This window comes from Schistocerca piceifrons, chromosome X, assembly GCF_021461385.2.
Source record: "Schistocerca piceifrons isolate TAMUIC-IGC-003096 chromosome X, iqSchPice1.1, whole genome shotgun sequence".
Taxonomy (NCBI): domain Eukaryota; kingdom Metazoa; phylum Arthropoda; class Insecta; order Orthoptera; family Acrididae; genus Schistocerca; species Schistocerca piceifrons.
Genome location: NC_060149.1, coordinates 253,524,609 through 253,545,403, shown reverse-complemented (window position 1 = coordinate 253,545,403; position 20,795 = coordinate 253,524,609). Strand labels below are relative to the sequence as shown.

Sequence of the window (20,795 nt, the reverse complement as noted above, 5' to 3'; positions counted from 1 at the left end):
AAATAGGTCGGACAGGAGGAGAATAGAAGCTTTCGAAATGTGGTGCTACATAAGAATGCTGAAGACTAGATGGGTAGATCACATAACTAATGAGGAGGTATTGAATAGAATTGGGGAGAAGAGGAGTTTGTGGCACAACTTGACGAGAAGAAGGGACCGGTTGGTAGGACATGTTTTGAGGCATCAAGGGATCACAAATTTAGCATTGGAGGGCAGCGTGGAGGGTAAAAATCGTAGAGGGAGACCAAGAGATGAATACACTAAGCAGATTCAGAAGGATGTAGGTTGCAGTAGGTACTGGGAGATGAAGAAACTTGCACAGGATAGGGTAGCATGGAGAGCTGCATCAAACCAGTCTCAGGACTGAAGACCACAACAACAACAACTGTAGTTGTTGAATAGATCGTCCAGTTTTAATGACTCAAATTGACTGTTTTTACATCCGAAAAATGGAATACGTTTGCTTATCTTTTAACACTGATTATCACTTGAGAAAATTGTAACACTATATGCTGATTAAATACTTTGTTACGAAGGTCGTGATAACAGTTTGCTTTCGTTATCAAAAGTGATATCTATGTTTGGAAGCGATCTCTGTGCCTTTCCGTTTCAAACATGGTTATGCCAATTGCTATTGTTTCCAAATCTGATCTTGCAACTTGTAATACCATATTCGCCTGCAGAGCTTACCAGTGCTGCCGAAGACCAGCAACGACCTCCTCACACTCAATCTGTTTCAGTGAACTAGAAGAGCAATAGACAGTGAAAGATAACTTGATACACTTGTCAGACTTCAAGTACTCCTGAGTACATTGTGAGTTAATGATTTTTTCTTCGTGGGGGATCACCGTCATGTAGAACGTCGGTTGATGTACGAACGTGACGAAAGCAGGTCACAGCAATGTACTGGCTGTCAAATGCACGTTACAGTTTGTTAATGTTTATTAACTGTGAATAATTTCATCCTTATTATGTATCTTGGATATGTACTTACGTTCTGTAATGCGACTTTCGACTGCGACACGTCACTTAGGCATGTTGGATACTTTGTGATATTTCAGCTTGCACTTGAGAATGACTACAAAGCCGAAATGATGATCGTGCGAAATAAATTAATAGCAATTTACAGTCAAAGGCCGGAAATTTCTTTCAGAAAACATTCTGCAGTTGTTTCCTTCACCGTAGAGTAATATGTGATACGTGTGAGACTGTTGGAAACGGTCAAATGTGTCACTCTCAGCAGGTTTCGTGGTTTTTTGGGAGTTTCCCTCGCCCACATAGGCCGGTGTTTTGCTGGTTTCCCCATTTTTCTCACAGATATACACTTCAGAAATAAAGTAACCTGTCAGAAGCCAGTGCACTCAAACATTTCATCTAATTACCGTAACACTGCTGTAGATACCTAAGTTGATGGTAGACTGGCGTAAACGTCCCTCTTCTGCCTTTCGTGTTTACTAAACAGTACGAGAGCAGTCCGCCCCCGGTAGCTGAGTGGTCAGCGCGACAGAATGACAATCCTAAGAGCCCGCGTTCGATTCCCGGCTGGGTTGGAGATTTTCTCCGCTCAGGGACTGGGTGTTGCGTTGTCCTAATCATTATTTCATCCCCATCGACGCTCAAGTCACCGAAGTGGCGTCAGATCGAAAGACTTGCACCCGACGAACGGTCTACCCGACGGGAGGCCCTAGTCACGCGACATTTACATTTTACGAGAGCATTCAATCTTTGCGTAATGCATAACTGCGCGACAGACAACGGAGGAAAGCTCAAAAATGGTTCAAATGGCTCTGAGCACTATGGGACTTAACATCTGAGGTCATCAGTCCCCTAGAACTTAGAACTACTTAAACCTAACTAACCTAAGGACATCACACACATCCATGCCCGAGGCAGGATTCGAACTTGCGACCGTAGCAGTCGCGCGGTTCCGGACTGAAGCGCCTAGAACCGCTTGGCCACCACGGCCGGCCGGAGGAAAGCAGCGACGCGGTTAGAGGCATGTGGAAAACAGCGGAAAAGTTTAAGGCCCAATTTACACATAAATGCAGACGACACTTGAGCAATTCACATTGACGTGGCGTTGTCAGAGAGACGCGGGACGGTTGTGCTACGACTGGATCAGAATATGTCGTCTTCATCAGACTATGATATTGATGCACTGGATGTTTTGTAGCTCGTAAGTGTTGAACAGCGAAGAAGATAATGGATACATCCATTGCGGTTGACAAAAGGGAAGAAATGTGGCACATTCGAAGTAATGAAAGAACTGAGCATGTATCCCGAACGTTTGCAGCATTTTTACAGAATCTCTCAAAAGTGTTTCTCTGTTGCGTTAGACAAAGTGAAACACGGTATTCACAGAAAATCAACTAAAGTGGAATGTTTTGATCGCCGGATCTCACACCCCCTGGACTTTTTCGTCTGCGGTTACGTCAAGAGTTGGTGTATGAAACCCCCGTGGAAACAAACGAAGACCTGCTTGCTAGGGTCCAAGCTGCCTGTCTCCTGATACAACAGAAACCAGGGATCGTTGTGAGAGTGTGGCAGAACGTCACGCACCCTTTCCATATATGCATTCAGACTGACAGTCGTCGCCTTGAACAATCACCCACGTCGTTGTTGTGCACTGTAGGCTGCATGTCCATAACATAATAAATGGGTGTTTCCGACCATTGGTTCCCTATCTCAGTATAATCGGTAAATTTGACCCTAAAGGTTTGAGATACTCTGTAGAGAGAAACAAAATATCATTTCACCCATAAACGTGGATTCAAGTCGTTGCCAACACCAAGGACAACAGATTCCTTCTATGCAAGATGGAACCAGGGGGTTTGAGGGATCTTAGCGCACTAGACCACGTGTTGTACAGAGGCTCTTTCAAAATAACTGAGTGTGTCTGATTACACGTTTCATCTGACAAACCTATTACACTAAGGAGAAGGAAAAGTAATAACATCCAGCAGCTGTGGATTTGGCAAAGCACTGTAAAGAAGCCGAGAGGTGCTGGGTTCAAATGGTTCAAATGGCTCTGAGCACTATGGGACTCAACTGCTGTGGTCATAAGTCCCCTAGAACTTAGAACTACTTAAACCTAACTAACCTAAGGACATCACACACATCCATGCCCGAGGCAGGATTCGAACCTGCGACCGTAGCGGTCGTGCGGTTCCAGACTGTAGCGCCTTTAACCGCTGGGCCACTCCGGCCGGCAGAGGTGCTGGGAAAAGAAATCTGCTGCTAGATAACATTATGGTTTTCCCTATTTTGTGCGATAAAATTCTGCCAGTAAAAAGTGCCAATAAGAAAATCTTATTTGAAGTGTGACAGTATATTCCAGCAGAAAAACGGAATCTCTATGAGCAAGTACCAAGTGAAATAGGATTTGCCCATCTGTCTGGCAACACCCATTGATTAAACGCAGAAAATGTAGTGCTGACTGTATATATTTAGTGTAACTGCAGCTAGAATACTGTTAATTTCTTCTGCTGCTTGTGCAGATTTGTTTTGCAGTAAACATTATGTTCAGATGGTTCAAATGGCTCTGAGCACTATGTGACTTAACTTCTGAGGTCATCAGTCCCCTAGAACTTAGAACTACTAAAACGTAACTAACCTAAGGACATCACACACATCCATTCCCGAGGCAGGATTCTAACCTGCGACCGTAGCTGTCGCGTGGTTCCAGACTGTAGCGCCTAGAATCGCCCGGCCACCCCGGCCGGCAAACATTATGTGTTTTTACCTGTGTTGTTGTACTTTCTCAAAATAAGATTCCTATTTCTGCAGTAAGTAACACAGATAAACGAGAGTGTTTCAGCAGCACAACGTTGTAACTACACAGATTCAACGTTGCTCATTCAGAAAAATAAGAAGATTGTGCTATTTTTTTTCTCAAAGGCAATATAAGTAATAGCTGTTTCAAACAATATACAAAATGGCGTTTTGCCTTATATACACAGCCTGCATCAAGAAAGTCCAAATATGTAAGCATAAAAGAGGACAGCAAAATCCCATTCCTCATTCATTGCTTGCTGGAAGACACGCCGTTTGTTCGGCAATCTGTGAACGAAAATAGTTATGGAATGTTTCGTTGAATGAAGGTACAATTAGTAAAGACAAGAAAAATTTGCGTATATAGTGTATAGCTAACTCTGCCGCTGGAAATGCGATTACTTATCTATAGTTTTAAAATAAAAATAACTCTTAACGCTATACTAATTTAAAATGTGCTTGTGACTGAGTTCATAAACCATTTACGAAAAATAAACACGAGCCACAAATCCGCAAAGCGCGCGGCCATATGTCGAGCGTTGCGCGTCGTACATCGTAGCGGCCAAACGTCAACATATATCACTCTTTTACTCGTGACTGGGAAGAGGCACAGCTCGCATTCCACCCTTAAAGACTATTTCGATGTGTTAGCTATTATTTCATACACAGAAACCTATGTCCTAACGGCCACCAAACGTAAACTGGCCAGTGACTACATTCTTCACCAAACTTTTCAAACTATGCACGGTGGTTTACTTATTTGCGAAGTATCACAATAAGTGTGGGCAATAACGAAAATAAAACCATTTCACTATCAAGTTGTGATGTCAGACTATAACATGTCGAAAAATCAATTACTAAATAGTTGCCTCAAAATCGAATGAGAAAGACTGCATAGCGGAGAACACGCGCGAATGCCAATACAATAGTGTTTAATTTTTTAAGCAGAAGTAAAAGTTTTACTGAGAAACTATCTACAGACATGGATGTAGCTTTGCTTCATCTACATAAAACAATTTTTTTAGGCACATATGACGACTTTAAATTAATGAAAACAGCAGCGCACTCCTCGGACGTCTCCACCACTCATGGCGACAAACAGACGTGGCACACAACACGAAGCGTAGCCTCCCCACCACGCCATCTCTGCGTCAACTGCTTTATTTGTTACGCCAAACAGCGCGATGTCCACGCCAGACTTTCGCACTATGTCATTTCTGTGTGAATTCGGCCTAAGATACCTGATGGACGTATTTGCTCGTATCCCTCACGGAAGTGGATGAGATAAGATACAAGATCGGGTCATGGTGAAGGTGCAAGTAGGCCTCCGAAGGTGAAGTTCCATGATCGCAAACTGACGTTGGCGCAGGACGGGAGCTTGGAATTTGTCGAGCGAGAGCCGTTTCATCGTTGTGTTAGCTTTTCAGGTGGCGTACAGTTGCCAAAAAATCTGATATTAACCTGACATCCTGCTTGAAACCTGCAGATCCGCAGAAAATTCTGGCGCACTCTGCCAAGGATACCAGGCATCGCACGAACCTCATCAGACGCTGCAAGCAACCTGCCAAAAAATGTTTCTCCTTCCGGAACTGCTGTCAAGGAAGTCAAAGGGGGCGTCATATCATGGGGAGAAGTGGTAATGCAATTGTACTTCCCCTTCCGATCCAACACGTGAGATATGTAACATTGACTACTTCACGTACTAGCACAGGAGTGTGCAGGTGCTGTGGCTAGCTATACCTACATCTGACGACGAAACAGTACATTTCTTTGCTGAACTTAAAGCGGGGGTGCATTGATTGTTCTTGTTGTTCCTGAAATTCCAAAGCATTCACTGGCCCAGGATTACTTGAAAGACCATTGAGTTACAATTGCAAAGTTGATGTATTTCTCCTCCTCTATCGGCTCTTGCATTCCTGCTCACCTTTTGAATCATCCTGTATTTTGCTTTTGTCGCTTTGTTTGTTGCGACTTTGCATTGATCGGAAAATGAAACAACGAAAAAGGAATGGCGTTAATCTTACAACGAGTGCGACTTCATGCCGTATATTGTTATGTTTTGAGCTGTATCACACAAAAAAGAATTACTGAAATGTGTACGTTTTACTTCTCTGTAAAGATATGTTGATCTCAATAAACGAATAAACAAGCCAAACAGCGACAAAGATTAAACATAAAATGGGAAGGTGTCGCCATGGAGAGAGAGAGTGAGAGAAAGAGAGAGAGAGAGAGAGAGAGAGAGAGAGAGAGAGAGAGAGAGAGAGAGAGAGAGGGGGGGGAGGGGGTTGGAGGGTGCGTAAAGTCGATGTTTCCCATGGGCGGTATTTATCCTAGTTAAGCTTCCGGTAACAATCAGCTTGAAGAAATTGATCGTTTTCACACCACATTATTTCAGTAATAGTTAAGAAGTGTAATGAAAGTGTAGCGAAGAGAGATACTGTAACGTAGATGCTACAAAAGTCGACATAGGTTAAAAGATGTTAAAATACAGCTCTCACACGGACCAAAATTTGTATTTAAAATATAATTTGCCGTATTTCTCTGATTTGTTGTTTGACTGAAAATTTATAAAATTTCTTCGGACTATTAGACTCGGAAAAATTAATTAGTGCTCTGATTGTTTTCATCGTTGTTCATTGTATCTGAAAAATTTCTATTTCGATATTTCATTTTAAATGCCTTCTACAGTCCTCACCTTTATTTCAAGGTGACAATCGCTCTGTTGGCACACCGGGTTCCTTAGTTCCTTTACCCAGTTTATCCAAAATTGAATGAGGGTTTTGTTTTAAGCTTCTGGGAGGCAAATACGAAAATGACTATTTTTTACGTTCAGAAGCACTCATTGGTTCTGATTGCAAAGGTAAATGTCAGTTACTTTTTGATCCGTTCAGGTTTCTCACATACGAGAAATTGAATTTCACGTTCTTTGTTGATTTTAAAAGCCTAAACTTTTCAACGGTTCTGGTTAAAGGATAGCTTATTTCATACAGAGCTTTAAAACAGACTTTAGTCCAAAAAGTTTCGACCTTTTTTTCAGCGTGCTCTTTCAGTTTGTATTAACTTTCAGAATTCCCATAGGATTTTGTTTGGTTATTGCTTTTCGTTTCATTGCTTGACAGATATCTTTTCAGTGTGTTAGTCTTTTCGTATATTTTCAGCACAGTACTGCCAGCAAGGGCGGCTGATTCGCGTGGTTCATGGACGCACGATACGTTAAACGAGGCGCGCTTTTCGTTCCGTCGTGACCTTCCCTTTATCAGCCTCACAGAAGTCCTGAGCAGCCGCTGGAGCCGTGACCAGTCAGTCTGCGTATCAGTTTCTTTCGGTCTTTTTAGTGCACTCGTTTCAAGGTTACCGAAGCAGCAGACGAAAGCAGCACTCTTATCACAGTGTAGAAAGAACACGTCGCTATTTGCAGACACGTTGTTTGCGAGAACTGGATTACATCTAGTTCGATATTAATAAAAATTACATGGTTTTCTGGTTAGAAAGGAAGTGTAAAAGAGAAGTAGGGTGTTACAGACTTAATGTCATACAATATGTGCATATAGGAAGAGATTTTAAACAATAAGGCGCCAGCTTACAGTTTACCTTTAAGATGACTGACCAAAATTGTTTTTAAACGATGTTCCACACTAACTTGAACGACTGTCATTTTGTTCTCTAAATTGTACTTAGACTATCCTGTTCGTCAATGTAGATTACAAAATAATATTAATAGAAACTACTTATATGAAAACCGTCCGCCGGAACATGTCAACTCGGATACAGAGGGAAAGAGCATTCCTCCGTCACGTGGATGTTACATGACACTGAGATCACAGGAACGTGCAGGGTCGCGGATGTTCACTTACCGTCATTACTGTCCATCGAAAGTGGAGGGATGACAGTGTCCTCCACTAGCAGAAGACGTCAATGTATTATCCAAGAACGTAGACATCGGAAGCTAGGCGGTATTGGCGACAGTCCATTGTATAGTTGCCGGTGGATCTTTATTTGAAGAAGAAATGTGTGCTGAAGAGCACGCTGTTGACAGGGTCGATTTTACGTATATGCCTAGTAGCCCAGTCAACGTAGACCAAAAAACGCCGATTAGGGAAAAAACCGTGTAGCTGCAAATGTTTGCACAGTGTTAGGAGGGAGTTTCCTGAACAGTATTCTAAAAATCCAGACCAGTGGGTGTGAGCGTTGGGTGGGGGTGGGGGTTAAAGGCTACTTTTTTATGTTTTTCTCGAATAACTCGAAATCTACGACTTCTAGCAAAAGTGTTTCCCGCTACAAAATTAAACTACTTTAAATTTCCCATAAAAAATATCCTACATTTTTCTTCTAGGACTAATAGTTTTTGCGTTGCAGCGGATAGAAAATAGCAAATTATCAAAAATATTGTTTTAATGGTATAAAATTAATGTATATCTTTAAATGAAGTCTGTTAAAAAACAAGTATTAAACGTGCGTACAACGTATAAATGCAATAGAGCCGTATTAAGGGATAAATTGTGTAACAGGAGGAGGATATTAGTGTTTAACGTCCCGTCGACAACGAGGCCACTAGAGACGGAGCGCAAGCTCGGGTGAGGGAAGGAAATCGGCCATGCCCTTTCAAAGGGACCATCCCAGCATTTGCCTGAAGCGATTTAGGGAAATCACGGAAAACCTAAATCAGGATGGCCGGAGACGGGATTGAACCGTCGTCCTCCCGAATGCGAGTCCAGTGTGCTATAAATTGTGTAACAGCGTGAAGGGGTTGGGGATTTGTGGGGTACATGTGCGAGGGAAGGTAGGTCGACGGATGGTGTTCATGCACTTTCATCGTTCATAGATCTGGATATTGAAGATAGAGCAAGAAATTCCCCACTTTATGCACCCCACTACGTAACAAGAAGCAACTACCGACTGTTTCACAAAGTTATATGGGCCCTCCACACAGCGTCTTATGAATAACTGGCGATACAGTGCGCAGACATGCACAGATGTTTATTTTCAATAGTATGCGTAATACTACATGGAATACGCATATTAATTGCTAATAACACTGACACATGAAACGCATATGAGCAGAATATACGAAACTCTCTGCACACTGTTTTGCGTTACTAGAGGGGATATTGCTTCCTAGTCACACTGTGCGGGGCCGGCCGGTGTGGCCGTGCGGTTAAAGGCGCTTCAGTCTTGAACCGCGTGACCGCTACGGTCGCAGGTTCGAATCCTGCCTCGGGCATGGATGTGTGTGATGTCCTTAGGTTAGTTAGGTTTAATTAGTTCTAAGTTCTAGGCGACTGATGACCTCAGAAGTTAAGTCGCATAGTGCTCAGAGCCGTTTGAACCACACTGTGCGGCAGCTGTAGTGTTGTTCCGGGACAGGCAAGTTGCTCCACTACGAGCTCAGCTCAATTTGTAGTTTACAAAGAAACTAGCCCCCCCCCCCCAGTATTCCCTGTCCAGTTCTATTATGTAAACAGACAAAATAACTTCACTGAGCTCATGTTTATGTAGTGTAGTTATTTTCAGTTTATTAAGTAAGTACTTCAATTGTTAAGTGAGCTATTATGTAAAAAGCACAGCAGCTGGAGCTGTCAGTTGTCTACCACACTGAAGAGCTTTTTCTAAGTGTGGCACGCTGTCAATATGTAATCGACAATGTCGATTTAATTGTCTCTACTATCACTGTCTGAAATACTTTTCACAGCATGAGGGATAAATGCATCATCGCAGCCTCAGCTCTCCCAATACGGGTATCTGAAGAGTCCCAGAGGATAAAATTGTATCCCTCTGCAACAAAAGTAGGTCACCTAGGTGTTGGAGAACTTCAGGTATTTGAACGTAAGTCAAACAATGCATTACAGCAGATTGCCGTTCTAGACCTGAACATGATCAGTCCTATTCCATTAGACATACTCACACCCATCTTGGAAGATATACTGTGGATCTGTGGTAAGTCGTTTCACTCTCTGTAGACCATTCTAGAGGTTTAAGCAGTTCCTGACTGGAATAGATATATGCAGCCTACCGGTAACATAATTAATGGAGAGACGTGCATTAACTTTCTGGTCATTCATTAATTCACCACCAAGTAACTATGATACAAGTACACGGCTCTGCAATATGCTGTCAACAATACCAGCATTACAAAGATCACTGACAACATCACACTTACGAAATGAGTACTTCTCAGCCGTTGTTTGCGGGAAAGTATTTTACATAAAGGCTTAATTAACACCTACAAAAAGTACTAATTCAATAAACTGAAAATAGCTCCACTACATAAACACGAGCTCATTGAAGTTATTTTGTCTACTCACATAATAGAAATGGACAGGAAATGCTGAGGAGGTACATTCTGCTTGTAAACTGAAAAACGAGCTGCGTTCGTAGTAAAATGCAGTATGACGGGCCGATGCGGAGACGTGACGTTGTCAGAACAGTGGCCATAAACAGATCGTATCTGGAAAGGACCGGAGACGAATGTCACGCCTTGTCAGTAACAATCAGTTTCAACCACGAGAGGAATTTCTGCTGTTGGTGAATGCAGGTCCCTCTCAACCAATTTCCGGACAATCATTGCAAAGCGAACGTGGAAATTTGGAATACAGTACCTCACAAAATGCAATTATTCTCAGTAACAGATAAAGATGCGCGTCTTCAATGGGCCATACAACACGGAAGGTGGACAGTAGCCGACTGGAACTGTGCAGGCCGACGATTGGCGATTTTGCCTCTTTTCTGACGATACAAGATGTCGAGTGCACCGACGACTCATTAGGGTATACAGGGTGAACATTAATAAAATTGACGCAGCGTACCGTAAGCACCAGAATGGTCTGGTATTCATGTCGGGAAAATGCCGAGATTGTGCTTGTGTACAGCCAAGTAGATGGAAGCGGTCGAGAGGCAGCACAGCTGTACCAAAACAAGTACCCTCACAGACATCAACCACATCACGCAACATTTCAAGCCCTTTTTGGGCGTTTTCGTGTTCATGGGTCCTTTCAGACAGATGAACGTGCAGGGAGGCAGTGAACCGTGCATGCACCAGATTTGGAGGATCGGGTTCTACAGAATACTGAGACGAACCCAAGTACAAGCTCCAGGCAAGTGGCTCGCCAAAATGGTGTAAGTCATGGTACGACTATGTACACACCTGGAAATGGAAAAAAGAACACATTGACACCGGTGTGTCAGACCCACCATACTTGCTCCGGACACTGCGAGAGGGCTGTACAAGCAATGATCACACGCACTGCACAGCGGACACACCAGGAACCGCGGTGTTGGCCGTCGAATGGCGCTAGCTGCGCAGCATTTGTGCACCGCCGCCGTCAGTGTCAGCCAGTTTGCCGTGGCATACGGAGCTCCATCGCAGTCTTTAACACTGGTAGCATGCCGCGACAGCGTGGACGTGAACCGTATGTGCAGTTGACGGACTTTGAGCGAGGGCGTATAGTGGGCATGCGGGAGGCCGGGTGGACGTACCGCCGAATTGCTCAACATGTGGGGCGTGAGGTCTCCACAGTACATCGATGTTGTCGCCAGTGGTCGTGGCCGTGCAGGTGAGCGCCACAATCAGGACTGCATACGACCGAGACACACAGGGCCAACACCCGGCATCATGGTGTGAGGAGCGATCTCCTACACTGGCCGTACACCACTGGTGATCGTCGAGGGGATACTGAATAGTGCACGGTACGTCCAAACCGTCATCGAACCCATCGTTCTACCATTCCTAGACCGGCAAGGGAACTTGCTGTTCCAACAGGACAATGCACGTCCGCATGTATCCCGTGCCACCCAACGTGCTCTAGAAGGTGTAAGTCAACTACCCTGGCCAGCAAGATCTCCGGATCTGTCCCCCATTGAGCATGTTTGGGACTGGATGAAGCGTCGTCTCACGCGATCTGCACGTCCAGCACGAACGCTGGTCCAACTGAGGCGCCAGGTGGAAATGGCATGGCAAGCCGTTCCACAGGACTACATCCAGCATCTCTACGATCGTCTCCATGGGAGAATAGCAGCCTGCATTGCTGCGAAAGGTGGATATACACTGTACTAGTGCCGACATTGTGCATGCTCTGTTGCCTGTGTCTATGTGCCTGTGGTTCTGTCAGTGTGATCATGTGATGTATCTGACCCCAGGAATGTGTCAATAAAGTTTCCCCTTCCTGGGACAATGAATTCACGGTGTTCTTATTTCAATTTCCAGGAGTGTATATTCTGCATGACAACCGCTACTACCCCATCTCCTGCAACGAGTGCAAGGATTATCAGCAGCGCATTTCCCTCTACAGGAAGGATTTTGTCGATTGTTTTTGCACCAGACCATCACAGTTGTGGGATTTCTGTCATCAGTCTTCTTTACTGACGAATCAACCTGTACCAGCACTGGCATCATCAGTCAGCGTAATCGTCATCTATGGGCTACAGACAGTCCTCAGAGAATGACTGAGGCATATCATTAGCATCCGTTCAGCATCAATGTTTGGCAGGGAATCTTGGCGACCACGTAACTGGACTGGTTATTATTCCACAACGCCTCGACACAGGAACGTATTTGGACTTCCTGCAGAATACTCTGCATGGGCTGCTTGAGAATGTGCCTTTGGCAATACATAGGTCATGTGGTTTCTGCATGATGGGACACCACCCCACGTCCACATTACAGTTCGCTGTCACGACAACACCTTCACCAGATGTTGGAAAGGACGCGTATGCCCTGTAGTATGGCCTGCTAGATCACCGGACTTAAACCCGATGGATTTTTACCTCTGAAGCATCTGAAAAGCGTTGTGTATGCTGAATCAGTTCCTGATGTGCCGACCCTTCATCATTGTGTTCACGACACCTGTGACGCTATTCGGAGAGACGCCGGAACGTACGAAAGAGTGCGGCAATCCATGAAGCGACGTGTGTACACGTGCACTGCATCCCATAGAGGCTACTTTGAACGTCTGTTGTGACGTGGCTGCGATGCAGCTCTTTACTGTGTTCTGGGACGATTTGTTCTTGTTGCACGCATAACGTCTATTTCCGAGAACATATTCATAGGACATTTTTCCCTCCATTTCCAGTTAGGAATACGTCCCTGCAGTTCGTCGGTTTAATTTAATGTTCACCCTGTATAACCAAAAGTGTGGAGAGTGTTGCTTAGATGGGCAGTAGTTCTCTGAAGTTTTGGGATGTTTTGTAACATCACGCTACCGCGAAAATGAACTGTAACGTTTATTTCAACATTCTCGGTGACCAAGTTGCTTTTTTCTACATTTTGTAATGAGTATGCAATGGACACTCCAGTCTTCCATGATGACAATAGCCCGTTTACAGGGCCCCATGCCGCGCGGGATTAGCCGAGCGGTCTGAGGCGTTGTAGTCATGGACTGTGCGGCTGGTCCCGGCGGAGGTTCACGTCATCCCTCGGGCATGGGTGTGTGTGTTTGTCCTTAGGATAATTTAGGTTAAGTAGTGTGTAAGCTTAGGGACTGATGACCTTAGCAGTTAAATCCCATAAGATTTCACACACATTTGAACATTTGAACAGGGCTCCATGCGTTCGTTTCTGATTTGACAAACACTCAAGCGCCCTATAGCACCAATACTGGCCTGCTAAATCACCCCATAGGAAGTGTCTGGGTCTGTTCGGGACAAGATTCTCACAATTTGGTAACTTTATGGGATCTAATCGTCACTGAGTGTTTTACAAACCTGTGGACTCTTCTTTATGAATTGAGGTCCTTGTCAGGGCTAGAGGCGGTGTTGCATGGCGTTACCCCAGTGACGTCTCCTTAGGATGTAAAAATTTTGGTCCACTGCGCTTGTTAACCCTAGAACACTACAGGGGGAGGGGGGGATGTTACATTCTTACTAAACAAACGTAAATTTACTACTCTATATTTTATTCAAAGCAAATCATAATTTACAAATGGTTCAAATGGCTCTGAGCACTATGGGACTTAACTAAAAAAATGGTTCAAATGGCTCTGAGCACTATGGGACTTAACTGCAGTGGTCATCAGTCCCCTAGAACTTAGAACTACTTAAACCTAACTAACCCAAGGACAACACACACATCCATGCCCGAGGCAGGATTCGAACCTGCGACCGCAGCGGTCGCGCGGTTCCAGACTGTAGCGCCTAGAACCGCTCGGCCACTCCGGCCGGCCATAAGTTACAGTTTATGCTCTAGTTATTTACATTATTATAAAGTCTCCAGTGGTATGTGACATAGAAAGTAAATACAAAATGTCCAGTTTTACACCCTACACTGACGATACGAGATTGGCAGGAACCGCGAATTGGTACCAAAAGTAATCGTAAATTTTACGAGGGTTTAGTAATCTAAAGTTAAAGACTGAATGTCCCGTGGAAACGATGTAGTATCGAGCTGTATACAAAACGGTACTAGATACTGTTGCACCTGCTTAAGTTACTGTGTTGGTGTAAGCTGTTTGTTGCAGAGCTTGTTTTGCACACAGAGCCAGAGCGGCCGACCGGCCACAACGGAGCGCCACGGCCTGTGCGCTACCTGTCGGCTCGCGTCAGCGACTGCCAGCGTAAGTCCACGTCTCAGACAGCCTGGGTCGGAGCTTAGGTTGAGGTTTTGTAGTGGCCCCTGGTGTGCTGCCTAATCCGTAGTTGAAGCATCTGAAATTACGGCTAGAGGAAGATAATTGCTGTTCATTTTGTAATGGCTTAAATTGTAATGGATTACTAATAGCCCTATTAACCGTGCTTCCCAAAATAACGCCTCTCACGAAGAATATATGCTTTAATTCGGCTTCTATTTGACTGATAGAGCTGTTGGATGTCCTCCTAAGGGATATCATGCCAAACTCTGCCGAACTGGCGCGTAATATCGTTAAAATACGGAGGTGGTAGAAGAGCACTCAGACTTTCGGAGCTGAGGAGTGATCTGGCGACCTTGCTCTCCAAGGTAGGTTTTGGCAAGCACGAAGATAAGCAGAGGGACTCTCGGCAGGCTTTGTCTTGCTGAAATGTAAGCCCAGAATGGCTTACCATGAAGAGCAACAAAACAGAGCGTAGTATATCGCCGAGGCGCCGTTGTGCTGTAGGGGTGCCGCAGATGACAACCAGGGGGTTCCGTTATGAAAAGAAATGGCACGCCAGACGATCACTCCTGGTTTTAGGGCCGTATGGATAGGTTAAAGTTAGATATAGTGGGAATTAGTGAAGTTCGGTGGCAGGAGGAACAAGACTTCTGGTCAGGTGACTACAGGGTTATAAACACAAAATCAAATAGGGGTAATGCAGGAGTAGGTTTAATAATGAATAAAAAATAGGAATGCGGGTAAGCTACTACAAACAACATAGTGACGCATTATTGTGGCCAAGATAGATACGAAGCCCACACCTACCACAGTACTACAAGTTTATATGCCAACTAGCTCTGCAGATGACGAAGAAATTGAAGAAATGCATGATGAGATAAAAGAAATTATTCAGATAGTGAAGGGAGATGAAAATTTAATAGTCATGGGTGACTGGAATTCGACAGTAGGAAAAGGGAGAGAAGGAAACATAGTAGGTGAATATGGATTGGGGCTAAGAAATGAAAGAGGAAGCCGCCTGGTAGAAGTTTGCGCAGAGCATAACTTAATCATAGCTAACACTTGGTTCAAGAATCATGAAAGAAGGTTGTATACATGGAAGAACCCTGGAGATACTAAAAGGTATCAGATAGATTATATAATGGTAAGACAGAGATTTAGGAACCAGGTTTTAAATTGTAAGACATTTCCAGGGGCAGATGTGGACTCTGACCACAATTTATTGGTTATGAACTGTAGATTAAAACTGAAGAAACGGCAAAAAGGTGGGAATTTAAGTAGATGAGACCTGGATAAACTGACTAAACCAGAGGTTGTCCAGAGTTTCAGGAAGAGCATAAGAGAACAATTGACAAGAATGGGGGAAAGAAATACAGTAGAAGAAGAATGGGTAGTTTTGAGGGATGAAGTAGTGAAAGCAGCAGAGGATCAAATAGGTAAAAAGACGAGGGCTAGTTGAAACCCTTGGGTAACAGAAGAAATATTGAATTTAATTGTCGAAAGGAGAAAATATAAAAATGCAGTAAATGAAGCAGGCAAAAAGGAATACAAACGTCTCAAAAATGAGATCGACAGGAAGTGCAAAATGGCTAAGCAGGCATGGCTAGAGGACAAATGTAAGGATGTAGAGGCTTATCTCACGAGGGGCAAGATAGATACTGCTTACAGGAAAATTATAGAGACCTTCGGAGAAAAGAGAACCACTTGTATGAATATCAAGAGCTCAGATGGAAACCCAGTTCTAAGCAAAGAAGGGAAAGCAGAAAGGTGGAAGGAGTATATAGAGGGTCTATACAAGGGCGATGTACTTGAGGGCAATGTTATAGAAATGGAAGAGGATGTAGATGAAGATGAAATGGGAGATATGATACTGCGTGAAGAGTTTGATAGAGCATTGAAAGACCTGAGTCGAAACAAGGCCCCGGGAGTAGGCAACATTCCATTAGAACTACTGACAGCCTTGGGAGAGCCAATCCTGACAAAACTCTACCATCTGGTGAGCAAGATGTATGAGACAGGCGAAATATCCTCAGACTTCAAGAAGAATATAATAATTCCAATCCCAAAGAAGGCAGGCGTTGACAGATGTGAAAATTACCGACCTATCAGTTTAATAAGTCACGGCTGCAAAATACTAACGCGAATTCCTTACAGACGATTGGAAAAACTGGTCGAAGCCGACCTCGGGGAGATCAATTTGGATTCCGTAGAAATATGGGAACACGTGATGCAATACTAAGCCTACGACGTATTTTAGAAGCTAGATTAAGAAAAGGCAAACCTACATTTCTAGCATTTGTAGACATAGAGAAAGCTTTTGACAATGTTGACTGACATACCCTTTTTCAAATTCTAAAGGTGGCAGAGGTAAAATACAGGAAGCGCAAGGCTATTTACAATTTGTACAGAAACCAGATGGCAGTTATAAGAGTCGAGGGGCATGAAAGGGAAGCAGTGGTTGGGAAGGGAGTGAGACAGGGCTGTAGCCTCTCCCCAATGTTGTTCAATCGGTATATTGAGCAAGCAGTAAAGCAAGCAAAAGAAAAATTCAGAGTAATTATTAAAATCCATGGAGAAGAAATAAAAACGTTGAGGTTCGCCGATGACATTGTAATTCTGTCAGAGACAGCAAAGGACTTGAAAGAGCAGTTGAACGGAATGGACACTGTCTTGAAAGGAGGATATAAAATGAACATTAACAAAAGCAAAACGAGGATAATGGAATGTAGTCGAATTAATTCGGGTGATGCTGAGGGAATTAGATTAGGAAATGAGACACTTAAAGTAGTAAAGGAGTTTTGCTATTTGGGGAGCAAAATAACTGATGATGGTCGAAGTAGAGTGGATATACAATGTAGACTGGCAATGGCAAGGAAAGCTTTTCTGAAGAGAAATTTGTTAACATCGAGTATAGATTTAAGTGTCAGGAAATCGTTTCTGAAAGTATTTGTATGGAGTGTAGCCATGTATGCAAGTGAAACATGGACGATAAATAGTTTAGACAAGAAGAGAATAGAAGCTTTCGAAATGTGGTGCTACAGAAGAATGCTGAAGATTAGATGGGTAGATCACATAACTAATGAGGAGGTACTGAATAGGGTTGGGGAGAAGAGGAGTTTGTGGCACAACTTGACTAGAAGAAGGGATCGGTCGGTAGGCCATGTTCTGAGGCATCAAGGGATCACCAATTTAGTATTGGAGGGCAGCATGGAGGGTAAAAATCGTAGAGGGAGACCGAGAGATGAATACACTAAGCAGATTCAGAAGGATGTAGGTTGCAGTACATACTGGGAGATGAAGAAGCTTGCACAGGATAGAGTAGCATGGAGAGCTGCATCAAACCAGTCTCAGGACTGAAGACCACAACAACAACAACATGGCGGGCGACAGTCACGTTGCTATCCTACTGCTGTTCTGGGCGTCTCTAGACACATCTTCGAACTGGTGTCTCACTAACTGCAGTCGAATTGTCTGCAGTGGTAATTCCCACTTCGAAATGAGCCCTGACAACCAGTGAAGACTGTCTGGAGAGGCTCCGGGTAGCAGTGGGATACCAACCTGACTGTCGCCTGCCGAACTGCTCGAGAAACAGGAGTGATCGTCTCGAGCGCCATTTCGTTTCGTTGCAAGAGCCCTTTGTCCTTTGACTGCCATCTGCAGCACCTTTACAGCACAGCAGAACGTCGATGATATTCTACACTTCGTTTTGTTAGCCTTCAGGGCAAGCCATTCCAGGCTTACATTTCAGGAAGATAAAGCCCGCCCGCACACAGTGAGAGTTTCTACTGCTTGTCTTCGTGCTTGCCAAACCCTACGCTGGACAGCAAGGTAGCCGGATCTCTTCCCAACTGAGAACGTTTGGAACACTATGGAAAGGGTTCTCCGACCAGATCGGGATTTTGACGATCTAATGCACCAGTTGGACAGAATTTGGCATGATATCCCTCAAGAGGAGACCCAACAATTCTAACAGTAAATACCCAGCCGAATAACTGCTTGAAAATTGGACCAGAGGTGAGTAGTAGGGTGACGAGAGTACGAGCGAATTTTGTTTGTGTGAGTTGCATACATTCAGGGCAAGCATACATTCAGGGTCAAACCTACTGTAATGCTAATTGGTTTATGACCCCCTGGGGGTTGATTTATGATTGCTTGGTGATAATCTGTCCTGAGAGATCGCAAACCCTCCCCCTTTCCCTCCTCCTCGTCCACCCCTCTGGCAAATGACCAACCCTCTCTCTCTCCCTCGCTGACACAAGCACACTTTTGATAGCACAGTGATTCAGTAATTAATTAAACTGATCTATTAATTACCCTCCCCTTCTGAGAAATCCCCCATTTCTCCTCTCCCTAGCCAGGAAAAATTGGCGGGAAAATCAAATTCAAATGGTTCAAATGGCTCGGAGCACTATGGGACTTAACTTCTGAGGTCAACAGTCCCCTAGAACTTAGAACCACTTAAACCTAACTAACCTAAGGCTATCACACACATCCATGCCCGAGGCAGGATTCAAACCTGCGACCGTAGCAGTCGTCCGGCTCCAGACTGTAGCGCCTAGAACCGCTCGGCCACCCTGGCCGGCGTGGGAAAATCGCACAGCCTTTGCAGAGCTGTTGGTACAGAAGGTGAAGTATTACCCTCTCCAGCAAATAGATGTCCGAACTATGTAATTACACTGCTACAGATTCGAGGTGTTGTCTTGTTGGAAAATTTTCATGCGTGTGCTCACCTTGACATTCACATGAGCTAGTGCTCAAGCCACCATCAGAGGACAGCATAACACAAATGGTGATCAAAAACAATTTAATATCTGTTAATGAGGGTTATGAGAATTATCAGGGTGAAAACAGAGTATATGTGTACAAAGGATGCCAAAGATCTATATATTAATCTGCAAGGAGAACAACTGATGCTGGTCAAGAAATTTGAGTACTTAAGCCCTTACATGCAATGTGATGGATGACTGGAGGCCGAAATACAGCACAGGATAAATAGTGGATGGATGAACTGGAGGAAACTGAGCGGATTACTGTGTGATAAGTAGGTCAGCTGCAGAATGAAAGGATAGCTTTACAAGTCTGTGGTGAGGCCTGCGATACTGTATAGTGCAGAAACTTGACCAATTACAAAAGCCCGAGAGAAAAAGATGGAAGTGGCAGAAATGAGAAAGTTAAGATTGATGAGTGGGGTGACATGAAAGGAAAAAAATGGCTCCAAGCACTATGGGACTTAACATCTGAGGTCATCAGTCTCCTAGAAAAATGGTTCAAATGACTCTGAGCACTATGGGACTTAACTGCTGTGGTCATCAGTCCCCTAGAACTAAGAACTACTTAAACCTAACTAACCTAAGGACAACACACACATCCATGCCCGAGGCAGGATTCGAACCTGTGACTGTAGCAGTCGCGCGATTCCGGACTGAAGCGCCTAGAGCCCTCGGCCACCGTGGCCGGCGACACGAACGGTTAGACTAAGGAATGAATACGTCAAGAGAACAGTGAAAGTGGGGCCCATAGGGAAGAAGATCCAAGGAAGTAGGCAAAATGGTATGGACATGTGCAGAGAAGGGGGTTGTATTACATGGGGAGAAGAGTTGAACACCTAGAAATAAGGATCAAGGAGAAGAGGAAGACCGAAACTGAGATGGAAAGACAACGTAGCAGGAGACCTACGGGAGAAAGGATGGCTCAGAGAAGCAGCACTGGATAGACATTTATGGAAGGGAAGGATCCAGCAAAGCAACGCCGACCCCACATGACGTGGGAAAAGGCTGAGATGATGATGATGGTGATGATTGTGAATGAGGGCTGTGGTTTCCGGTCAGTAAACAATTAAGCTCTTGATTAATTAACTTATTAAAAACCAAGTGACCTTGATGTCTGTAGCATGCAATGTTTACTTAGATGCTGAAAGCGTGAGCTCATAATCACTGGAGAACCAAAGGACAATAGCACTCTCCAGTGTAACTCTGATTGCCCGCACATGCCTGGCTTTGCCATGTGAGTGATTGATTCTTGTACATTACTTCTGCATTTTTTAATTATAAGTTGTGCTAACTTCCTTATCCTAGCAACATAAGGTGCTGTGAACTACAGCAAATTGAAACAGTTTTTTTTTTTTTTTTTTTTTTTTTTTGTATGTCGGTGGTATAGATCTTATGTGACTGGAAATACGCCATCCAAAAATGCCTATAGACGAATAAGGTTTATCAAACATAGAATGGAATGACGTATAATTAAAACCACAGTAAAACGACAGCCATTTTCACAGAAAAAATTGAAGTACACTAAGAGTTCATCAAAAAATTGCAAAATTTGTTCTAGTCATGATCTCCAGCTCGCAACAAATACACTACGTGATCAGAAGTATTCGGTTACCTGTTAGTGGACATTAATATGGGTATGTGCACTCTTCCCATTTATGACGCCTTGAACTCTGTGGGGGTCACTTTCAATTAGGTG

At 44.0% G+C, this 20,795-nt stretch overlaps 1 protein-coding gene across 2 annotated transcripts in view; it reads left to right on the top strand.

The window, feature by feature from the left end:
• The window catches only part of LOC124723194 (glucose-6-phosphate 1-dehydrogenase), a 303,988-nt gene that overhangs the window by 28,870 nt on the left and 254,323 nt on the right, over positions 1 to 20,795 (top strand). The window contains exon 2 of one of the 2 annotated variants that reach the window (XM_047248384.1): positions 14,238 to 14,315. The exons of the other annotated variant lie outside the window; for it this stretch is intronic. Coding sequence (XP_047104340.1) covers positions 14,238 to 14,315 — 78 coding nt within the window. The remainder of the gene's footprint in view (positions 1 to 14,237; positions 14,316 to 20,795) is intronic. 2 annotated transcript variants of the gene reach the window in all.